Source organism: Cetorhinus maximus, chromosome 10 (genome assembly GCF_964194155.1).
Source record: "Cetorhinus maximus chromosome 10, sCetMax3.hap1.1, whole genome shotgun sequence".
Classification (NCBI taxonomy): domain Eukaryota; kingdom Metazoa; phylum Chordata; class Chondrichthyes; order Lamniformes; family Cetorhinidae; genus Cetorhinus; species Cetorhinus maximus.
Window position 1 is genome coordinate 87,553,228 of NC_135888.1, and position 24,875 is coordinate 87,578,102.

The window sequence follows — 24,875 nt, forward strand, 5'->3', positions numbered from 1 at the left end:
GTGCACTGACCTCTACCTCATGGAGGCTGAGCGTCAACTCGCAGACACTTCCTCCTACCTCTCCCTGGACCATGACCCCACCACTGAACATCAAGCCATTGTTTCCAGGACTGTCACTGACCTCATCTCCTCTGGAGATCTTCCTCCCACAGCTTCCAACCTGATAGTCGCCCAACCTCGGACGGCCCGCTTCTCCCTCCTACCCAAAATCCACAAACAGAACTGTCCCGGAAGACTGATCGTGTCAGCCTGTTCCTGCCCCATGGAACTCATTTCTCGTTATCTTGACTCCCTTCTCTCTCCCCTTGTCCAGTCCCTTCCCACCTACATCCGTGATTCCTCTGACACCTTACGTCACATCAACAATTTCCAGTTCCCTGGCCCCAACTGCTTCCTCTTCACCATGGACGTCCAATCCCTCTACGCCTCCATCCCCCACCAGGATGGTCTGAGGGCCCTTAGCTTCTTCCTTGAACAGAGGCCTGAACAATCCTCATCCACCACTACTCTCCTCTGTCTGGCTGAACTTGTTCTCACACTGAATAATTTCTCCTTTAACTCCTCTCACTTCCTCCAAATAAAAGGTGTGGCTATGGGTACCCGCATGGGCCCCAGCTATGCCTGTCTCTTTATGGGGTATGTGGAACATTCCTTGTTCCAGTCCTACTCCGGCCCCCTCCCACAACTCTTTCTCCGGTACATCGATGATTACTTCAGTGCTGCTTCATGCTCTCGTCGGGACCTGGGAAAATTTATTAATTTTGCTTCCAATCTCCACCCCTCCATCATTTTCACATGGTCCATCTCTGACACTTCCCTTCCCTTCCTTGACCTCTCTGTCTCAATTTCTGGTGATAGACTGTCCACCAATATCCATTACAAGCCTACCGACTCCCACAGCTACCTCGACTACAGCTCCCCACACCCCGCTTCCTGTAAGGACTCCATCCCATTCTCTCAGTTCCTTCGCCTCCGTCGCATCTGTTCTGATGATGCTACCTTCAAAAACAGTTCCTCTGACATGTCCTCCTTCTTCCTTAACCGAGGTTTTCCACCCACGGTCGTTGACAGGGCCCTCAACCGTGTCCGGCCCATCTCCTGCGCATCCGCCCTCACGCCTTCTCCTCTCTCCCAGAAACATGATAGGGTCCCCCTTGTCCTCAGTTATCACCCCACCAGCCTCCGCATTCAAAGGATCATCCTTCGCCATTTCCGCCAACTCCAGCATGATGCCACCACCAAACACATCTTCCCTTCACCCCCCCCCGGTGGCATTCCGTAGGGATCGTTCCCTCCAGGACACCCTGGTCCACTCCTCCATCACCCCCTACTCCTCAACCCCCACCTATGGCACCTCGCCATGCCCACGCAGAAGATGCAACACCTGCCCTTCACTTCCTCTCTCCTCACCATCTAAGGGCCCAAACACTCCTTTCAAGTGAAGCAGCATTTCACTTGCATTTCCCCTTAGTCTACTGCATTCATTGCTCCCAATGCGGTCTCCTCTACATTGGAGAGACCAAACGTAAACTGGGCGACCGCTTTGCAGAACACCTGCGGTCTGTCCGCAAGAAAGACCCAAACCTCCCTGTTGCTTGCCATTTTAACACTCCACCCTGCTCTCTTGCCCACATGTCTGTCCTTGGCTTGCTGCATTGTTCCAGTGAAGCCCAACGCAAACTGGAGGAACAGCACCTCATCTTCCGACTAGGCACTTTACAGCCTTCCGGACTGAATATTGAATTCAACAACTTTAGATCTTGAACTCCCTCCTCCATCCCCACCCCCTTTCCGTTTCTTCCCCCTCCCTTTTGTTTTTTCCAATCATTTATATAGATTTTTCTTTTCCCACCTATTTCCATTATTTTTAAATCTATACCTGTAATGCCCTGTCAGTCTTTCCACCCAACCCCCACTAGAGCTGTACCTTGAGTGTCCTGCCATCCATTCTTAATTAGCACATTCTCTTAGATAATATCACGACCTTTAACACGTCTTTGTTCCTTTGTCTGTGACATATTTTGATTATCTGCTCCTATCACTGCTTGCTTATCCCTACAACCACCCCCCCTCCCCCCCCCGCCAACCTCTCTTCCCCCCAACCACCCCCCCCCCACCTTAAACCAGCTTATATTTCACCCCTCTCCTAATTTTACTCAGTTCTGATGAAGGGTCATGAGGACTCAAAACGTCAACTCTTTTCTTCTCCGCCGATGCTGCCAGACCTGCTGAGTTTTTCCAGGTAATTCTGTTTTTGTTTTGGATTTCCAGCATCCACAGTAGTTTTTTGTTTTTATATATTTAGATTCTGAACTTGCCTGATTTCCAACCAGGGTAATAAGACTGAATCAGTGGTGGGAGCAAGTGCTGGATCTTAACAAAATGGGGACAGAAAAACAGTATTGTAGTATGGTTTTCTTTAGTGTGTAATGTACCTTTAAGAATAATGTGTTAGGCAAGATCACATGATCTATAGTAACCAATAGGAGAGTAGCACAGGCTACCTCAGCAGTCAGTGCAGAGACAGAGTTGGAGTTGAAAGCAAATGTGTAGTTGCTGCTGAGTATATTGTAAATAAACTTAATGTTTCCACCCAAGAAGTGTCTGCAGTCCCTAATGAAACATGAAAAAATAATTTTTGATCTCAATTGTGCAGCAAAGTTCTATCTGCTGTGTAAAAAAAAAATGGTCTGGCCTATGAACTGAAAACTAGAAATTTCTAAATGCACAACACTGCAGTAGGTATGTGTCATCCCAATCATTGTCATAGTCACCTTAAACTGAGATGTTTAGCAATATGGTGATAATAAATCAGATTTTTTAAAGTTTATTGTAAAGTATTTTCAGATACAATTTTATAATCTAGATTTTGTAAAGATCTCCGACCCGCATTAAACAAGTCACTAATGAGGTTTACAAACCAACTTTTATAAGTTTGCCTCTTGATTTATGAGATGTTTGGGTTGGCAATAATGGGGCAGACAAGACAGTTTAAGTCAAAAGTCAACAGCTCTCACAATTTTGGATGGTCAGCAGGCTTTATGTGCTGATATTCTAAGGATTGATTTTAGCTCTGGGCAGGTTTTGTGGGGTAGGGGGTGTGAAGACACATAATCGCTGAAGAAAACTGGAGACCCAGACTCTGTTAACTCCTTGTTCTAATTAAACATGCCACAAGTCAGGATAATGTGTGGCTTGGGAGGAACTTGCAAGTGATAGTGTTTCCAATTGTCTGTTGTCCTTGTCCTTCTAGATGATAGAAATCACAGGTTTGGAAGGTACTGTCAAAGGAGGCATGTTGAGTTGCTGCAAAAATTACCACAACTTTTTGCCTTAGGCTCTTTCCAGGGGGTTGCTATAGGCAACATTAGCTGCAATTCTCATTCTGCAATGCATGCTGTATTAAGCAGTTCCCAATGCATTCTTTGCCAGAACCTGCAGCATTTTACCCATGGACACTAACAACTAGAACGAAAGAGATCTGGGATCTGGACCAGTACTCTTATTTCCCAGCTTTTACTGGTGTTCCGGATCAGTATTCTTATTTCTTGGTTTTTACTGTTTTTTCGTTCTGGGTTACTGTAGTGTCTGGGTTCCCTGGTGTTGAGGGCATAATAGACTGCATCCATGTAGCTATCAGGGCCCAGAAGACAAGCTAGGAACTTTTGCAAACTGGGAGAGCTTTCTTCCCATCAACATATAACTGGAATGCTATCACCGTAGAGGGGTCATGCAAGTGTGTGCTAGTTTCACTGGCAGTTGCCATGATGCCTTCATCTTGTGACACTCATCCTACCCCTCAGCGATTGTAAACAAAGGCTATTACCACATCACTGCTCCCCCACCCCCACCCCACCCCTCCAATTCACCCTCGATAACAACTCCATCAAACCCAATCAGCTCAGGTACAGTCATAACCTTGGGACCACCTGAAACAAACTGCACACTATGGGCATCTTGAAGCAAAGGTTCAGGTTGCATCATTTGCAGTCTCTGTACAATATATCCTAGAGAAAGTGTGCCACATCAATGTACTGTGTTCTATTTTGCACAATCTGCAATGCAAGAAGGACTGCAGTTGAAGGGGGCAGAGAAACAGGAAGAAGAAGCAACCAAGAGGAAATATTGGATGAAGGAAAGGGAGAAAATGAAGGGGGCGCAGCACAACACACTGCAGCTAGAAAAACCTGAGGTTAATTCTCAGTTCTTTCAGTGTTATATTCATTCCTTTCCCCTGAAAGTGAAAGCTCTTGGCATTACTGTCAAGACAGAATAAAAACAATATTCTGTTCCCAAGAGATGAAGGCGTTTCTCCATATATTTATATTAAATGACCGTACATCATTTACATAACTACAGATAAGTCATCAGTGACACTCAGCTAAATACAAATTGTTAACAGTGTCAGTGGTATATGAGATGTGGGAGCCACTACCTCCTTTATCTCTAATGGATGAAGAAATACCTTTGTAGCAAAAGACATAGGTGAGTTTTTACACCAGGTACAGTCATTTACTGAGAAAAAACACAATTATCCCAAAACACAAATCTTGCCTTTGAGTGGGCACAACAATATAAATGGTTGCATTTGCCATCTTCTTCAGGACACTCATGTCAAAACTAGTAGCAAAGATATCCATGTTGTGATAAGGAATACATTTTTTTTTAAAAAGGAACCATACATTGTTGAAAAGCTGCCCCACATTAGTTTCCAGCCATAATTATATTTTCTGGAACTCAGGAAGAGAATTTTGACAAGGAAGAAATGCAAGACCAGTTCTTAAAAACACAGCAATCAATGTAGGTCATCTAAAATAACTTCCATAAAATAGAAATTAAAAAATTGTGTGTTGGTAGCAAAACTCCCAGGTAATACTGGCAGAAACCCCAGAAGACTACATGTTGTTTGCAGCAGTCTCAGCTTACGTGCGTTACAACCAGAAGGTATAGCACCAGCCTTGTTACCTTTAAGGGAAATTAGATTTCTTAACCATACTTCTGATTTTCTTGCCACCTCTCCCAAGTGGAAGAGTTTATTTTTCTCAGAACAAGCTAAGAAACACAGACATAAATGTAGAATCTGCATGGTTAGATATATTTAAGAGTAATAACCAGAAATGCTTTGTCTCAATAAAGTAGAATGGTGCATAGTATTTAATTATTCAAAGAATAAAGACCTTCTTACTACAACATAGCTTATGACATCCATCATTTACCACTAGAAATGTAATGGAATAATACTTTTCACATTGAACTATTTGGAATAAATTAAAAATCTTCCATTAAAATGACCAGGTTTCAGGAGTTGTGTTCAATACAAGCATAACAAACATAAGTGAAAGAGTTAACCCAATGTGAAGTTCTTGGTAGAGTCAAGTGAGCTTTAATAAATCTAAAGGTTATCTCACTTTAAATAGCGTACATCTAAGAATAGTCAGAACCTCATGCCAAATGGTTAATCAATCCCACAATAGTGCCTGGGATACGTAAACTGTCCTTACATCAGAAACCCAGGTTCTGCACAGATTAGAAAATGAAATGATGTAGTGAATGAAAGAATTGAAAGAATTTCTCTTCCCCTCCCGTTCCTTCCCAAAAGAACATTCCAGAAGGTGACTGAAGCACAGATACCAGGGATTGTGCCCAAAAAGAGCCAAGTAAGTTGTCCAGTCTGGTTAAACTTAGTACTTCACTGTCCAGGTCAAGCAGATTATCAACTCTGTTGGCAGAGCCTGGGGCTCCCCAAGCCTAACCAGTCTGGGTGTAGTTGCATATTTGTTATGGTCCTGAACTGGATTAGTAATCCAGAGGCCTGGGCACCTTGGGAATTTAAATTCAGTTAGGTAAATACACATGCAATAAACAAGTATCAGTAATGGTGACCATGAAGTTACAAGATTGTCAAAAAGAAACCGAGCTGGTTCACTAAGGTCCTTTAGGGTAGGAAATGCGGGCCTTAGGTTGTCTGGCCTATTCGTGACTTAAGATCCTCAGCAAAGTGGTTGACATTTAATTACCCCATGAAATTACATTCAGTTGTATTAAAAAAAAACAATTGGACTACCTGGCATCAACCTAGACAGCAGATATGACGAAGGCACACCCTGCCCAGTCAACCCTGCAAAGTATTCCTAACCAACATATGGGGGCTTGTGCCAAAATTGGGAGAGCTGTCCCACAAACTAGCCAAGCAACAGTCATTATCAGAGAATCATACCATTTAGCCAACACCGCAGACTCCTCCATCACTATCCCTAGGTATATCCTGCCCATCAGGCCATGTGATGACACAGTGGTATAGAGTCAATAGGGAGGGGCCCTGGGATCCTCAATATTGACTCCAGACACAATAGTTGTAGTATAAGGGTCTAGCACATATAGGTTTAACATGGGACTGAGTACTTTACCATCCACACAATGATGCAAGAGAACATATGACCGGCACCTAGGGGTCAGTCTAGTGTTGAACAGGGCTGTCTGTACCAGGAAGAGTGGACACAGCTCCTAGCTTGAATTCTTTACTGTATATAATTCTTGTGGTTAAATACATTAATTGTATGTATATATTAAGACCATGAGGACTTCATTAAGACCTACTAAATAGTATCCAACACCCTACAACAATAGTCATATGGCATCAGGTCAAACATGGGCAAGGAAATCTCCTGATTACCACCTACCACATTATCTTAGTTGATGAATCAGTAGTCTTCCAAGTTGAATATCACTGGATGTTCTCTGGATAGGGAACTGGGGGATGGTTCAGTGGCATCACTAACAACCTGAAGAACATAGTTACCAGGCTGGCCTGCAAGTTGTAAAAGAACCAACATGAGGGAAAAAGCCTACTTAACTTTGTCCTTGCGAATCTATCTGTTATAAATGTATCTGTCCATGACAGCATTGATAGGAGTGGCTACTGCTGTCATTGTGGAGATGAAGTCACTGCTTCACACTGAAGTCACCCTCCATTGTGTTGTGTAGCACTAAATAGAATAGGCTCAACAGATCGAGCGCTCAAAATTGGACACTCATGAGGTGCATGGACCATCAGTAGCAGAATTGCATTCCATCACAATCTGTAACCATCAATGGCTCTATGAATCAAGCCATGGGACCAACCCTGGTTCAATGAGAAGTGTAGAAGAGAATGTCAGCAGCAGCAAATACCTAAAAGAGGTGCCAACAAGCAGATCAAAGCTCAGCAGTCCTGTCCCATCCAGTCATGGATAATTAAACAAGCAACAGGAGGAAGCTCCATGAATATCACCATCCTTAATGATGGTGGAGCCCAGCATGTGAGTGCAAAAGTCAAGTCTGCAGCGCTTGCAATCATTTTCAGCCAGTAGTGCCAAATGGATGGTCCTTCTCAGCCTCTTTCTGAACCATCACAGCAGCCAGTCATCAGCCAATTTGATTCACTCCATGTGATAAAGAAACAACTAATGTATACAACAAAGGCTGTGGGCACTGATAATATCTCAGCTGTAGTGAAGACTTGTGCTCCAAAACCACCCACACCCGAGCCAAGTTGTTCCAGTAAACTACAACACTGGCATCTCCCTGACAGAGTGTAAAGTTGCACAGGAACGTCCTGTCCACAAAAAGGAAACTTTAATCTGGCCAATTACTGCCCCATCAGCACAGTCTAAATTATCAGCAAAGTGATGGATGGTGTTGTTGATAATGCTAAACAGCACTCTCAGCAATAACTCGTTCACTAATGCTCAGTTTGGGCTCTGCAAGGACAATTTGTCTCTAGATGACGTTACAGCCTTGGTCCAAACATGGACATGAACAGAATTCTAGAAGCAACGTGAGTGAAACTCCCCTTGCCATTAGGGCAGCATTTTACCGTGCTGTGCGGCATCAAAGAACCCTATAGCAAAATTGAAGTCAATCACACCCAGTACAAAGTAAGTTGGTTGTACCTTGTTAGGAGGCCAACCTTTCAGATCCAGGACATCATTGCAGGGTGTGCTTCCACCATTATGTTATCGCCTTCTGGTGGCAGAGAGCCCATTCCCATTTGGGCGTAGCCATTTTGTACTGTTTATTCTATAGATTGATTTTGTGGTTGCATTAAAGCTCAATATTTTCACCTAAATGTTGTTGATATTGTGATCCAGTCTATGTGCTAACCTGAAAGTACATTAGCACCACACAAATGCCAGATGATGACTACCACCAGAAAGAGATTCTAACCATTAAGTGGCATTGTAATCACCACATCCCTTATCAACAATCATTGACCAGAAACTTGACAGGACCAGTCAAATAAATACTGCAGCTACAAGAGAGGGTCAGAGGCTAGGTATTCTTCAGTGAGTGACTTCTCTCCTGATTTTCCAAAGCCTGTCCACCATTTACAAGACACAAGTCAGGAGTGTAATGGAATACTCTATTTTCCTGGATGAGCTCCAACCACAAAATAAAAATTAACACAATCCAGAACAAAGTAGCCCATTTAATTGGCACCCCATTCACCAGCTTAAACATTCACTCCCTTCACCACCAACACACCGTGGTTGCTGTGTGGAGCATCTAAAAGTTGCACTCCAGCAACTCGCCAAGACCTCTTTGACAGCACATCCCAAACCTCTACCCCTTAGAAGGATAAAGGCAGCAGGCACAAGGGAACATCACCAAATCAAACTCCATCTTGACTTGAAAATATATCACGGCTACTTCAAGTCAAATTCCTGGAACTCCTTAACGAGACTAATTTCATCACAGGCTGCAGCAGGGTAATGCTCTGGGAACCTGATTCAAATCCCGTCACGGCAGATGGGGGAATTTTAATTCAATAAAAAAATCTGGAATTAAAAGTCTAATGATAACCATGAAACCATTGTCAATTGTTGTAAAAACTCATCTGGTTCGCTAATGTCCTTTAGGGAATGAAATCTGCCGGCCTTACCTGGTCTGGCCTACATGTGACTCCAGACCCACAGCAATGTGGCTAACTCTTAAATGCCCTCTGAACAAGGGCAATTAGGGATGGGCAATAAATGCTGGCCTAGCCAGCAACACCCACATCCCATGAATGAATAAAAGTTCAAGGTGGTGACTCACCACAACCTTCTCCAGGGCAATTGGCAACAAATGTTAGCCTTGCCAACAATACCTGCATAGTGACACTGGTACTTATCTAGGCCAGGTTTGTCCAACATCCAGCCCGCAAAGCCCCCCAGTATAGCCCCCAGAGGTAGCTTTCAAAATGCCAGTGTAGTAGGAGATTTTTTAAATAAACTGCTCCCCCAAGCACAGGCTGAGGGTGAGTTAGCATCGAGAGATTGCGAGTAAGCCAAACAAACTCCATCCCTCACACACACTTATGCTCTTTATTAATTACTCTTTTAATTATCAAATTATTGCTTGACTTTGCTTTATTTTTGCTCAGCAAGTTGCTTTTTTACTTCATACCTCAACTTTGTTTTGAAATTCACATTTAAATGTTGTGCCAAACTTTATCTTTCTGAAATTTGCTCATCAGGCCCACAAGTGAGAAGAAAATGGATTTGCGGCCCCCAAGTGAAAAGGTTGGACAAGCCTGACCTAGACCCTTGAAGTGAAGTTAAACCCAATAGTACAAGTGCTACCATTTAGAGTCTTTTCTATTCTTCTATGGACTATTTCTTTCTTAAAAGAAAAAAATGAGGTGCTGTTCCTCATGCTTGCATAATCAAGCAACATTTTAACAGTGTGGGAGCCTAAAGACAGAGATCGGAACGGGAGCAGGATGAAGAATTTTAAAAATGGCGAATTGGCTAAAAAGTGATTTACTACCCAAAGGACTTTTTGAGACCTGAACAATGGGAAGGGAGGAGGTGAAAGGGCAAGTGTTCTATCTCCTATAGATGCATGGGAAGAAATTGATGTTTTTAGTGGTGGCTGTGAAGGGAGAAATCATACCATACTGCGGAAGGATGAAATAGATCAGGCAAACGATCATGCTTCTGTGCTTATGATTGTGAACCTGAGATGATAATGATTGGTGCTGTTCCACATGGTTGGATATAACTGTCATTGTTGGAGGATGAAATTCATTCCAAATACACTGCAGGCCCAGTACTAAAACAAACTCCTCCTGACCAGAGGTGTATCAATAAAGAAACAAGTATGATATAAGCACAAATTATTCACTTGGTATTTTAATACCGGTTGTAGTCCACTTATTTCAAGGGGTCAGATATTCCAGACTACACAACACCCAGTTTTACTGTTAAGATAAAACAACAACTAGAAGCAATGTGATAATTATCCAAATCTGTAGTTCAGATTAATAGAGCCAGAAATTAGTCAATACCCTGGTGGAAATACTGTTGAATTTAAGCATGATCGTTTCAATCACTTAGTTACAAAAAGTGTTCTTAGTACTATTTGAATTGTCAAGAGTTCAAATGTCAATATAAAAAAAATCAACCCACAAAAGGAGCACATTACTGGTCACATGAAAAATAAGGTTGGATTGCACAATATCACAAAAAACCCTCAAACATTTGTAAGAAAATCCTATAAGTTTGTATCAAAGCTTTACAGAGAGTTTTTTTTTTAAATAGCTATATTTGCAATTAACTGTACCTGCACTAATTTGTATGAAGTTATATGATTCTTGTTTGAAGTTTAAAAAAAGCATTAAATTATAATGGTTTGACCACAGCACATCTTTGGTCAGCAACCTCAATTAGTCATCCATTATGAATAATGTTATCAGAATATATACCAAATTTTAAAAAAGTGTAGCCTGAAATATAGTCACAATTATGTGCACGAGTTTATTTAACATATTAGACAATACCACAAATAAACAAGTACAGGTGGCTCACTAGTATTATGCTGTTATCTCATTAGCCTGTCTCATGACCTCATGTGAACTGAAGTACATTATTCTGTAACACCTTGTTACAAGTTACATTTTACAACAAGAGTATTTGAAACCAACTTGCTGGTCAATTTGGATTTATAACCTCAGCATGCACAGTATGTCAACACTGAGGCTCTAATATCCCAACTTCACTGCAAGCATTTTTTGGCTGTGGGCAGTAAAAAAAATGATAAAACTAAATAAGTGTTTCAGTATATCCTTTCTGGTGCAAATAAGCGGTGAACTTTAAGTTCTTCATATTGGTTTTGATTCTACAACAGAATTCAAACTTCTCTACTTCCTTCTCTAATTTCATCTCAATTTTAAAAAATAAAAATCTCTACAAGAATTAAGTGTGGTTAGACATAAGTAAATAAAGATCTCATGGGTGAGCAGGGAGTTAATGTATCAGTTTGCTCAAGCAGAGGACACACAATTGACACTATTTAACCATAGTATAATACATTAAAATCCTGTAGGAGCAAAAACATTTAGATCCCTGGAATTTACATGGTGAGTACGAATAGGGCGCTTTTTTTGTTCTTCTAGCAAAGTTAGCTCCATTTTGGGTGGTTTCAAGTTTGCATGATCTTCTGCCATCTGAACAGCAGTGCCCTGAGTGCGCATGATGTCCATAGGGGAGGGTTTTTGCATACCTTTGTAATTCTGAATAGCAAAGGCACCTGCAGAAAAATAATTTGTTTGTTAGCAAATGCCTGAAATTCAATTACTGAAAGAATAAATTGAAGAGATGCAGGGTAAATTTCAAATAGCAGGTAATTTAAAAAAGCTTACACAATGGCATTGAAATATTTTAAAAACTTAGGTGTGAAAATAATGCATTCCTCAGCACTGTCACTTTCTTAGGAGGTTGGAGGTACTAATTCACAACCTTTAATCTGAAGACCCTTTTTAAACAATTCTGCATCCCCCCCCGCCCCAAATAAAAACACTATTGGGAACCGCAAGGTGAAAATTTGGCACATCTAAAACAAATACTTGGCGGAGTGATGCTGCTAGAATGTATAAGTTTCATACGTAAAATCAAAATTAAAATAACCCTAACTCTAATTATTGCATTTGATTTTAACTATAAAATATCAGTGGTCATCTTTAAAACAAACTTTAATTTAAAGATTTGTCAAATTTTAAAAATTTGACTAGTGATTCTCATGATAAATAGCTTTTAATAGCACATCTTATGATCTTATTTAGGATAGTTTATCATCCTAGCTATATTAGAAACAATAACGGTTGCAACCATAAAGCCTGTTCCTCAAACCAAAGGCAATTTCTAAAACCCTGGTGTAGCTATACCACTCGAACAGGTTTATTTAGAGCCATATGAAGTTTTGTTAAAATAATCATTTGAAACTTTAAAATGCTGCATAATGATTGACTTTTTAATCCCCGCAATAAAAACTCTTACTTTTATGGTTTAAAATTTTTTTTCACGTTAATGAGATCCAACTGGAAAAGGCTGGGAGCCACAAACGAAATGTTGAAGAGCTGAATGGGGCTCCAGAGCCACAGGTCACAGACCATTGTGGGGGGACGGAATTATTACCAATGTAATACCCCTACTCGAAAGATAAAAGGGGATAAATCTGGTAACCACAGGCCAGTCAATTTATCAGTAATAAGCTTTCAAAAGGTCTTGTTACAGAAAGCAAGTTCCGCCATTCATTTTTATAGGATAAAACTAATGCTCAGCTGAGAAGACAAGGGCAGCTTGCAGAGACTTCTACAAGATACATCACATTTGACAGATTTTATGGAATGCAATAGACTTCTGAGGAAATAATGAATGGTTCCGATGAAGGAAATGCCTTGGGTATTTCATAGGGGTTTGCAAAAGACACCTGATTAAGTGCTGCATAAAAGGCTTGATTAAATTAAGGCAACATTGGGAGGTTAGGATTCAGTTGGTGCTGAACAAATTCATTATTAATTTTTCCACCTGGTTCAGTTGCTCTGTAATTCTGTGTATGCATGAAAGGTCTCCATTTTTCAGCTGCAGTTGCTTCACTGACAAATGTAATGGAATCTCCATCCAGGCTTTTACTGCTCAAATCAGAAGTTGCTCCCTGGCCAAAGAAAGATCTGAAACAATCACCAGAAAAGCAATAAAAATATTTCTTCCCCTCTATCACAAGAGGAGAAAACATTCCACTCAAAAAGACAAATCTAAATCAAAAATAATTACATCATCTTGTAGAGAGGAACTCAATGAACCATAAGATAAGCATAGTTAGTAAATTAGACATTAAAAATACCAATTTCACAATTTTATGACATTAAAAAATGTTCATGTTGATAAGTTTTCATTTCTAGCCCTCCACACCCCTCCTAAGACCCTTCATAACTAATACCAATCTGAGCAGTTTCACCTGAACTAAAGATAGGCAAGAATTTACTGTCAATCAAGGAATGAGAAAAAGTACACAGGTGGTTAGAGGTGCACAGAATGAGGGTAATAACAACCATCAGATGTGATCAGTGTATACTGCTTTGCCATAAGGTACTCTATACACATGCCAAGTCAATTAGTTGCTTTGTTTGGGAAAATGCAGCTACTAATCCTACTTGGATTAGGTTGTTGTTATCTGCTGCCATATTGTTTTCTTTTTCAACCGATTATTGCTCATCACTCATTTGGACAACAGCCCCAGCATCATCTTGGCAAAATAAAAGAAACTCCAATTATTTTAGATTGTTGCCCTCCTTTGAAGTTTATCCACATGTATCCTTCATGCCATGTTAAAATTCCTTTGTCACTCAGTGAAAGTAATTCATACCCACCATTAGTGTAGGTAAAACTGTTCAATTTAGTTACTGAAGTTTGGGAAGGTGGGCATGCTGTGGTTAATATCTTGTACAGTTATCCAAGGTCTAAACATTAGAATGATTGCTGTTATTTTGGATTAAAATTAAATTACTTATTGATAATGGCTGTGGCAATTTAAGTTAACTGGAAGAACAGATATACATTTTTTTTTTAAAGCCAGTTTCTACAATTATTTCTATACCTGCGCTGTGGCATTGGTGAGGCCTGTGGAGTCCCGCAGGGAGTTGACTGAGATGATGAGGATATCTGCTTATCTTCTTTATTTAGATCCACACCCTGTGCTTTGAATTTCTATTAAAGAAACAAATTGCAAATAAATACTAAAGTGGGAGCCAATGGCCAGATACAATCTTAAAGACAACCTATTTGCTTTATAAAAGCTGCTGTAACACACATTGGGACATTTTATGTTAAAGACACAATATAAGTAGTTGTAGTATTTGGCACAAAGCTCAGTTAGTAAAGAGTTATACAATTGATTTACAACCCTGAGGGTTTTGTGGTCCATTCCTGAGTTAAGCAAGGGAGCTTAGTGGTCTGAAATGTTAACTGTTGCTCTCCACAGGTGCTGCCTGATCTGCCTCCATCATTTTCCATTTTTATTCTATAAACTAGTTACTCTCGGGCTTGGGGAAGAGATTATTAGGCTGACAATTTTAGTTTAATTTAATAAAATTATTAAAAACTAAATATTTTTGCAGACCCTGTTGCAAGTGCATAATTGAACAATGGACAAGGACAGCATCAAGGATTCCCTCAAAGTTGAATAGCCAATTAGCCAGACTCTCTCAAAGAACAGCAATAAAAACTGGCAACATGCCAGTGCTGATGTGTCCATGATTTCCATATATGCCCACACTATTCAGAAAGTTCTCTTTTTGCCATCTATATATGGTCATACAATAAAATGTGATTAGGGATCTCAACATAGCTCTTCAGAGCAAAAGTACTACAGCAGGAATCACTAATGCATCTATTAGTATGACTGATATGGCCCCCAACAAGAGGGATTTACTTCCTGATATATTACCACACTTGAAAAGGTGGCACATGCTGACATTTAAAGCATACATGGAAAAAGTGCTCCATTCTCACCTGTAAAGCTTCCCCTACACGGTGATAACTGGCCTCTTCTGCAACAAGGCCCTTGTGTGGTTGGTAGCCGGCATCCGTCAGACCAGCCTGCTTCTCAAATCGCTGTATGCTTTCCTGCGTCTGCTCTGGTAATTAAAATGTAAAAACAAAACAAATTGAAAAACTAAAGAAATCAATACTTGGACTACATATCCAACAGGAAATGCTAATGGTCAGTGCATATTACAGAACAGCCATTAACACCAGAGCTGATGATATTGAAATTTGTATTAAGTATGCCCAAACTACGAACCAGAAGACTCCCAACAACAAATTTCATTTATAAAAGCACTCAAGTTGGAACAATATCTCAAGAGCGCTTCACAGTTGAAAAAAAGCACAAAGGAGAATAAATATGTAGAATATGCAGTTTGGAAGGAAGTTCACCGTAAGATCAAGGTAGAGCACTGCATTCAGTTCAACAATTTCAGACTACAATCTAAGTCTCAATTTGTTTTTTTTGGGGGGGCAGGTTTTAGTCTCATTTTTTCTTTTGCTTCTGCTTTCAGGTGCAGATGTCCATCATTCTGCCATTCACATCTCTAGGCACATGTTTTGTTTCTTTACTTGTCCCATTACCATTTTCTTTGCCTTGCACCATCCACTCTTCAGTTAATCTCTGCCTTCCAGATTATCACATACTTTCCCTTTTGCTCTTTTTCCACCCTCCCCCTTTCACCTGTTTGAAATCTATAACATTGCTAACTTTTCCTAGTTCTGATGAAAGGTCAACCTGAAACATTACCTCTGTTTTTCTCTCTGATTAACCTGCAGAGTATCTCTAGCATTTTCAACTTTTATTTCAGATTTCCAGCATCAAGTGTGTTTTGCAACAGGAAATGTCAACCAGATTTGCATTGCAGAAAACTCAAGTCAAGGTGAGAAAGGTATACTGGAGTCTTGACATTAGTAAGTGAGAGGTTGGTGTAAGCAGATAATACAACAGCCAAGGTAAGGGCCTACATTGAGAAACTTAGCTCAGGATTAAGCAAAACACCAGACTTGAGCTGTTGAGGAGGTTGGAGTACAAATAAGTTATGAAACAGATGGTTTTAATTTTGTTTACATTAAGCTGGAGGAAATTGATTTATTGCAGATGATTAGGAATACAGCCGTGGGAGTATAAATTAAGAAATGTGGAGTGGCACTGACGAGTTCAAATGTAACTAGAGAGCAGGGCCACAAAAGACAGATTGCCAAGCCGCCACACTAGAGAAGGCTACAATGATCAACAATGTCAATGGAAGCAGGGAGGATAAGTATGGAGGAAGGACAGTGACCTGTATCACTGTCACAAAAGAGACCATTTGAGAGTGACTAGTATAATCTCTTCGGTGTGGGACAGATTGCAGCATCACAAGCAAGAAGTGGTGTGAAAGGTGGGCCTATAGTTGCAAGTTACAAAAGCATTCTAATTGTTTAAAAAACAATGATATGCAAGAGTGATAATTGAAAAGAAAAATAAATCAACATTGAGGAAATGGTGCTGTTTTGAAGGAGGTGGAAACAGCAGTGGCATAGTTTTATACCAGCAAGCAATAGGCTGAGAAGCAAAAGATGAGTTGTAAAGACTCAAAAGGGATCAAGTGTTGAGCTTCATGGACAAAATGAGTCATGGCTGATGTAGGAAGTAATGGCAGAGCTGCTGCTACTATGGATGCCCCAAAAGAAATCCATAAGTTCTTTGCATTTAGATGAAATATGTAGATAGAGGAGAGATAAGGGAGACAAGTCAGTAATGCAGATTAGGAGTCGAGTTCTTTTACTCTCCATAGTTGACATCATCCTCCTTCAGCACCTCTCCTTTGTCATCTAACTAGGCTCTTTGTTCCATTCTTACCCATCTAGTCACAGCTACCACACAGATACCTTAGAATCCCCCAAAGATATACCCTTGGTCCCCTTGTTGCTAATCTAGATGCTTTTCCTTGGCAACACCTGAAAAGAGAGTCAGGATCCACATGTCCACAGACAACACCCAGCTGACCCTCACCACCACCTGTGTCAACCCCACCAACTCATTTTTCCATGTTACTTGTCACACAAGCAGGGACTCCTTCCAACTAAAATATTGGCTGCCAGACAAGCAATGCATCAATTCTCATCTTTCTCTTCAAATGCTGCCACTGTGTCTCCCCTCCAGCTCTACAAGGCTCAGAGCAATACACAACTCCAATTCTGGCCTTTTGCACATTCCAAATTTTAAGCGCCCCACCATTGGCAGCTCTGTCTTCAGCAGGCTAGTCTCAAGCTCTGGAATTCCCTCAAAACTTCTCTCCTTTCTTTAAGACACACCTTAAAAAAAAACTTACTTCTGACTAAACTTTTATACATCTGTCCCAATATTTTGTTATGGCGCTTGTGTCAAGCCTGATTTGATAATTCCCTTGCAAAGCGTTTAGGGGTATGTTAAAGGTCTTTTATAATTGCAAGCTGTTTTCCAGGGAAGGCAGTAATAGTATGACAAGCCAGATCTGGTGGTGAATCAATTGCCTAGTCAAATATCAGATCCATTTCAGCTTCTGAGGTGTGGAAATGAGGTCACCAAGATGGCTGTTGTGCAGTCTTTTGCCAGTCATTCCACCAGTACAATATCTAATGGGAGCAAGGCCATTAGAAAAGGTAGGTGTGAGGTAGTTATGAAATAGATCAATGACATTTAAGTGATAGGTCAGAAAAGATGAAGGATGGAATTTGGGAAAAGCTGGGAAGATGGATTCCTCAGCCCTCACCACAAAGAGTGAGGTTTGATAAGGTTTAACACTGTCTGGGTTCCAGTGATAGAAGTCTGAAGTTTGTGCAATAATGTTGACAAGATGGTTCTGCACATGGTTTGGAGAAAAATTAAATGGAGATGAGGGTGACTGATTTGTGCAAGGAAATCAATGGTACAAAAATTAAGATGGATGTTCAAATCACCAAGGGCAAGAAGCTACTCAGCTTAGAGAGGAGGTTAAATTGGAGAAAAAAAGTGAGGAAATTACAGAGATGGGAGAAACTGGGCCTGTATTCTCTACAGTTTCTAAGAATGAGAGATAATCGCATTGAAACCTACAAAAATGATTAAAGGCATAGCCAGGGTAGATGCAAGTAAGATTTTTCCCCCTGATGGGGAGTGTAGAACCAGGGGACAATTTCAAATAAGGGGGAAAACCACTTGGGACTGAGATGAGGAGAAATTTATTTATTTTTTTTTACTCAGAGGGTTGTGAATCTTTAGAGTCCTCTGCCCCAGAGGGCTGTGGAAGCTCAGTCAGAGTATGTTTAAAGCAGAGATTGTCAGATTGCTAAATGCCAATAATGTAAAAGGGACATGGGGACAGTGTGCGAAAAAAGGCATTGAAGTAGATGATCAGCCATGATTGTATTGAATGGTGGAGCAGGCACAACTGGGCTGAAAGGAAGAGAAGTAAGCCAATGTTCAAGAATTTTTAAATGATTAGGATGATAACAGGCAAAATGTTCTTGTGTGGAAGGTGGGGGTTAGGAATCGCCAGGAAAACAATTGGAGAATATAATGCAACCCCAGAGTCCAAGAAATTGATGCCAAAAACATAACCCAAGTGTGATCCAAATCTAATTGGAGTCAGCAATCTGAACCCATAAAGTTGGGACGAAATGATTGATTTCTGGAGAGGAAACAGTATTGCTAAAACTAATATCTAGACACTTTAAGCAGCATCTTGGCAATGTCAAGATTTTTACTAAGGTTTATAAGCACTATTAGGTCAGCAAATGGTAATGCAATGGTTTGAACTGACTTACTTGTCATAAGTGAGTTCATGATGACAGAAGTTGCTTTGGCTTTCACCACATGGACTTTGCTCAGGCTTTCAACTGATGGAGCTTTGATTGAAGGCAAAGCACCATTTTCTCCATCTTCCATCTAGAGAGACCATGAAGAAGTGAAACATTTCTTGCTGAATACATAATCATAATGCAATTTATTTTGCTTGACATATCAGAAAGTACATCCAGGTATTTGTGCAATCTTTTGGCAACACAAATCTGCACTTGTTACAAAAATGGCAGGATTAACTCAATTTTACAACCATATCTGGTTGGTATTATTTTGCCTGAATTACTATTACATTACAAAATTTTATACATAATTTACAGTACAAATCTATACATTGTTACTGTTCAAGTATCAGATCACTGATCAAAATGTGACTGCCCGAAATGTTCTCTGTGCATGTTCAAAATATAAGAGCATTAACCTCCATTACATTCATGTAGCATAACTGAGTTATATTTAAGCTGTTGCAAGCAGGCTGAACAACTCAAGCAATATTATAGAACCCCTTCACACATGGCTTAATTAAAAAGGCATAATCTTGCAAAGAAATTTGTTCTATAAAGGATGGAAAATACTGCATAATTCAATACGTACAACAGATCTAAAAGATTGGTACAATAACCTCTTGGGCCAACATCGACCTATCAATTAGTATCCGAAATAGAATTACATGCTCCTCAAATCACCTAGGCCTCAAAAGCTTTTATAACGCATTAGATCGTTGAACTGTAGCTAATAATCCTGTGAAATGAGTATGCTATTTGTAAAACTGTTCAACCTAAAATGTTTGCGTTATATATCATCTGTCACAATCTCAAGACATCCCAAATTGCTTTATATGAAATAACCTCAGGTAAGCAGCAGAGCAAGATTTGCTACAGCCACTATAAAAAAAGTCTACCAGACCACATGACATTAACTATGGGTGCCAAGGAATTTGCGTTTGGGAGAAAGGTCAAGGAAAACCTGGAAGTTTCTACTTACAATGGATGCATGCCATATGAGGCACAAGAAATTTTCACTGTCAAGGCATCAGTATGTTGATCAAGGCCAAAATTGTCAGCCAGCAAATAGAATACTGGTTGGTAGCACTGCAATCAAAGGCCTTTGTGCAGCCATTTTTCAGGTGACAACTTGCCTTTATTTCATGCTTTAAACATAGCAAAATGCCCCAAGGTGCTTAAGAGGAGCATTATAAAACAAAATAACACCAAGCCACACAAGTAGATATTAAGACAGTTGACAAAAGAGGCACAACAGCAAATCGAAAGCTTAGGGCGTTAGCAGCTGAAGGCACAACTGAATGGTGGAATGATTATCAGGGATCCTCAAGAGGCCCAAATTGGAGCAGCACACCCTCCAGGGCCAAACAGCTCCTGACCTCATTACAGTCTAGGTTCAAACATGGACAAAACAGCTGCACTCCAGAGGCGACGAGAGAGTGACTGCCCTTGACATCAAGGCAGCATTTGACATAGTGGGGCATCAAAGAGTCCTAGCAAAGCTGGAGTCAATGGGAAATCTTGGGGAAAACTCTGGTTAGAATCATACCTACCACAAAGGGAGATGGTTGTGGTTGTCAGAGATCAATCATCTCAATTCCAGGACATCACTGCAGGAGTTCCTCAGGGTAGTGTCCTCGGCCCAACCATCTTCAGCTGCTTCATCAATGACCTCCTTCCATCATAAAAGGTCAGAAGTGGGGATGTTTGCTGGTGATTGCACAATGTTCAACATCATTTGCGACTCCTCAGATACTGAAGCAGTCCACGTCCAAATGCAGCAAGACCTGGACAATATCCAGGCTTGGGCTGACAAGTGGCAGCAACATTTGTGCTACACAAGTGCCAGACAATGACCATCTCCAACAACAGAGAATCTAACCATCACCCTTTGACATTCAATGGCATTACCATTGCTGAATCCTCCACTATCAACATCCTGGGGATTACCATTGACCAGAAACTCACCATATACTGTGGCTACAAGAACAGGTCAAAAGCTAGGAATCCTGCAGCAAGTAACTCATCTCCTAACTCCCCAAAGCCTGTCCACCATCTGACTTGTGCCTTGTAGGAGTGCGAATGGAATATCTCCACTTGCCTGGATGAGTGCAGCTCCAATAAAAACTTGACACCATCCAGGACAAAGCAGCCTGTTTGATTGTTTGTGGACAGTATGCCATTCACTCCCTCCACCATAGACACACAGTGGTAGTGTGTACCATTTACAAGATGCACTGCAGAAACTCACTAAGACTCCTTAGACAGCACCTTTCAAACACACGACTGTTACCACCTAGAAGGACAAGGGCAACAGGCACATGGGAACGCCATTACCTGTAACTATAATCACTTTCTTCACTGTTAGGGAATCAAAATCCTGGAATTCCCTCCCTAACAGCACCATGGGTGTACCTACACCACATGGACTGCAGTGGTGAAAGAAGGCAGCTCTCATCACCACCTTCAAGTGCAATTATGGATGGGCAATAAATGCTGGCCTAGCCAGCAATGCCCACACCCCATGAATGAACAAAAAAAAAAGTCTGAAAATGCAGGGCTAGAGATTACGAGATTGGGGGAAAGAGCCACAGAGGGATTTGTAAACAAGGTCTAGAATTAAGGCATTGCTTAGCCAGGAGCCAATATAGATCAACAATCATAGGATGATGGCAAAAGGAGCTTGGTACAGTTGGGACTCGAGCAGCAGTTTTGAACAACCTCAAGTCTACAGAGGGGTTGATTATGGGAGGCTAGCCAGTGTATTGAAGTCCAGAAGTAACAAAGGCATGGCAAACATTTTTTGATGTTATGGAGTTGGAAACTGGTGGTCTTACAATAGTATATTCATTTCACAAGATTGTTAATTTCAGTGGTGTTCAGAACAAGTGATTGGGATTCATGCAGAATTGTGATCAGAAGCTCATTTCAGGGTCGAATATGACAACCAAGTTTGCAGACAGTTGCCAGGGAGAGGGATGGTGTCAACAGCTAGGAAACAGGAGTTTATGGCAGGCCCAAAGACAATTAGCTGGAGGAAATTCCTATTCATCCAATACTGGATGTCAAACAAGCAGTCTGACAATTTAGAGACAGCAGAGAAGGGGGTTGGGGAGGGGGGGGGGGGGAGCTGTGTGTGTGTGTGTGTGTGTGTGTGTGTGTGTGGGGGAGTGAGAGAGAGAGAGAGGGGCGGCAGTGGCGAGGTGGAGCTGTTATCAGCATACACGTGGAGCATGACTGTTTTCAGACAGTGGCAAAGAACAGTACGTAAGTGACAAATTGCAAGGGATCAGACAGATTTTTGGGGGACACCAGCTGCAGGTGATTTTCTGGATATGACTGGATAAAAATTGAAGCAGGCAACACAGCTGCATATAGTAACATCACCATTCCCAGCCAGAATGGAAATGATTGGTGATACGCCAATCAAATAACACCTTGCATTGCTACAAGTGACTGGGATGTAACTATGCTTTATTCAACATTCTACTGGAGAAATCACCCTGCTTTTACTGGGAGAAGTTGCTATGTTCCACTTGTTGCTGCAGTTGGAACATAAATGGTTTTAAAAAACAGAATTACCTGGAAAAACTCAGCAGGTCTGGCAGCATCGGCGGAGAAGAAAAGAGTTGACGTTTCAAGTCCTCATGACCCTTCAACAGAACTGAGTATTATTAGGAGAGGGGTGAAAAATAAGCTGGTTTAGGGTGGGGGGAGAAGAGAGAAAGAGAGAGAAGGTTGTAGGGACAAGCAAGCAGTGATAGGAGTAAACACCTTGTCAAACACCAGGAGAGAAATGGAAAGCAATGAAGGTGAACAAGGCAGAAGAGAGATACAGAAATCCTGTCAGAGAGCAGAGCAGTACTTCTTCAAGGTAGGCATTTCTTGAAGAGGAGTGGCAGTCAATTAAACACAGATAAAAACAAAAAAATTTTGTACTTTGCTTGCTTTTCTGCTTACTGAGTAAATACTTAAATCCTGCCAGCCACCCTGCTTCTAGCAGATTGACACCGCTGTCAGTCAATCGTTACTAGCAGAATACAAAAGGAAACTCACAGCAAACATTAAACTACTGGGTCAAAAATCTACAAAAGTGACAGTCTTGTGAAAAAATAATTTCAAAGTGCCTGTTTCCACAATTAACAATCTGGAATGGTGTCAACAGCATAACAATGAAAATTGAAAAACTTCAAAATAAGAGAACAAATATGCCCAGCACTCAAAAGCACGCTATTGAGGAGAATATTTAATATTTTACAGAAATGGGGACAAAAATATTTCTGCAATGTTCACATTGATTATAAATGAGTTTACCATAGACAGTTGTTGGTATTTCCGCTCTGTGATAACAGGTTGCTTCCACAATATATTGCCTCCCATATCAGAAGGTGGAGGAGTCATTGGTGTTAAATCTTCCAAAGCATCATCATAACTGAATGCCCTACGGTGCATCCCTATTGGTAGGGACATCTTTTCGAGTAAGCTTGAAGAATGTTCGATGGCTGCAAAAGACATGGGGAGTACATTTAATTTTACTTGTGTAAAAGCATCAATAACTCTGGTCTATTGGATCATATTACAGTAATTTTGCAGCAATATTAAATCATCAATAAGTAAAACCATGCTCAATTGCATTTGAATGAAATGGGAAGCTCTGCTGCTGAAGACAATTTGGACTATTGAACTTCACACACATTAGAAGTCATATGGACTTAAAATTTTAACTCTTTCTCTCTCCACAGATGCTGCCAGACCTGAGTTTTTCCAGCATTGTTTTTATTTCAAAATTCCAGCATCCGTAGTATTGTTTTCATTTTAGAAATTAAATGGCTTGAAAAACAGTTTTAAAACACTGACGACCCGCGATAGCGACTAGATGAAGACTGAAAAGGTTTATTTGCTTTTAAAGACACTTATAAAAAGGGGTGGAAACAAAGCAAGGGGAAAACGAGCCTAAATTACCAGGAACGTTATGCTCATTTGAAGTCATGAGAGGGCTTTGACTGCTAGTTTCTCCGGAGGAAAACACAGGGAAGCCTTTAGATCTCCCCACCTGTGAAAAAAAAAAGAACATGAACTAAATCCCTCCTTCCTTGGAAAAGGAAACAAACAGCATCCTCTCTCTCTCTCTCTCTCAAGCAGGACCAGTACAATAAAAATTGCATGGGGTTCCTCTGCCCTGCATTCACTAACATACCACGTACCGGCTGCTAATGGCCCGGACTCACGAAGATGAACTTAACCGCAGTCCTACCGCAGCAGCAGCGCTGGGTGCGGGCCGCCCCGGGCCTTTCGCCGATTGCAGGGAAACATGATGAGGCTGTAAACTAGGAGCGAGCTTTCAGGGCCGACTGGATCAAGCGAGCCGCCGACTCCGTTGGTGCGGGCAGGCGGGGGAAAAGAAAGGGGAAGAGTTGCCGGTGTCAAGAACCCCGGGCACAGCTGGTAACAACAACAACCCTAGATTCAAAGTGCAGTAGAACAGTGACGCTGCTGTTGTTCTTCCAGCCTTTTATAGTCTGACGGCCAATCAACCCCCGCCACCGCCCACCGGCTGTGATGTTAATCACACTCAAGCTCGAGCCCCAAACCATCCAATCAGATGTGGACTTGGGTCCCAACCCAACACCCGACTGCCAGGGAAACGGGAGACGTTGTAATCACGTCATTGGGAACACGCGCCTGTTGACTTGGAATCCTGCTGCAGAATGTTCAGTCATCTAAATAGGCTCGGCGCCTCCATTAGCCATTACTTTATTTTTTTTTAAAGTTTCGTTAGTGATAAAACGCGGCGGCGCATTCCTTTCTCTTCAAGTTGAATACGGTGCTAGTCAAAGTGCCAGAATAATCAAGGGGCCAGGAGACATCGCTATCGCTCCCACTTCTCGCGACCCTTGTGACATCACCGTAATTTGGACTGTGACCACGCACGCGCGCCGGCCTTGTTTACAATGGGCGGGGCAGTGGGATCAGAAACTTGGGGAAAGGGATTGGCTCTCAGTCATACCAATGTACTCCGACCACCACCCTGTTTGTCTTGTAATTTTCCTGCCCATGCTCACTTGAGCAGCACATATACTAAAGTTGGAATGATACAGAGAAGATTAGCATGGGCCCTGCACAAGGATGACATGCAAATTTGTGAAGTGTTCCATATTTTTTCGCTTTACCTGGAGGTCGAAAATGGATCGTATTCGCAGGGACGCGATGTACAAGCCTCCAGAT

General features: G+C 41.3%; 1 protein-coding gene and 1 non-coding gene across 5 annotated transcripts; one reads left to right on the forward strand and one right to left on the reverse strand.

The window, feature by feature from the left end:
* Nucleotides 1-10,138: 10,138 nt before the first annotated feature.
* On the reverse strand, nt 10,139-24,559 carry kiaa1191 (KIAA1191 ortholog). Of its 4 annotated transcripts, none has more exons than XM_078550745.1 (8): nt 24,333-24,559; nt 23,613-23,703; nt 22,965-23,152; nt 18,615-18,735; nt 14,811-14,935; nt 13,897-14,006; nt 12,828-12,970; nt 10,139-11,550 (listed from the first exon to the last, which is right to left on the reverse strand). In XM_078550745.1, exons 2-8 carry the CDS (start codon nt 23,638-23,640, stop codon nt 11,333-11,335), a joined length of 933 nt encoding a protein of 310 aa, XP_078406871.1. In that variant the 5' UTR covers nt 23,641-23,703; nt 24,333-24,559; the 3' UTR covers nt 10,139-11,332. The 4 variants fall into 4 exon arrangements, with proteins under 4 accessions (XP_078406871.1, XP_078406874.1, XP_078406873.1 ...); XM_078550748.1 differs by having other exon boundaries at nt 24,404-24,537; XM_078550747.1 differs by lacking the exon at nt 24,333-24,559 and adding an exon at nt 24,202-24,305.
* Nucleotides 24,560-24,704: 145 nt separating this feature from the next.
* On the forward strand, nt 24,705-24,811 carry LOC144686164 (U6 spliceosomal RNA). The gene has a single exon (XR_013577863.1). It is a non-coding gene; the product is annotated as a U6 spliceosomal RNA (small nuclear RNA).
* The last annotated feature ends 64 nt before the right edge of the window (nt 24,812-24,875 follow it).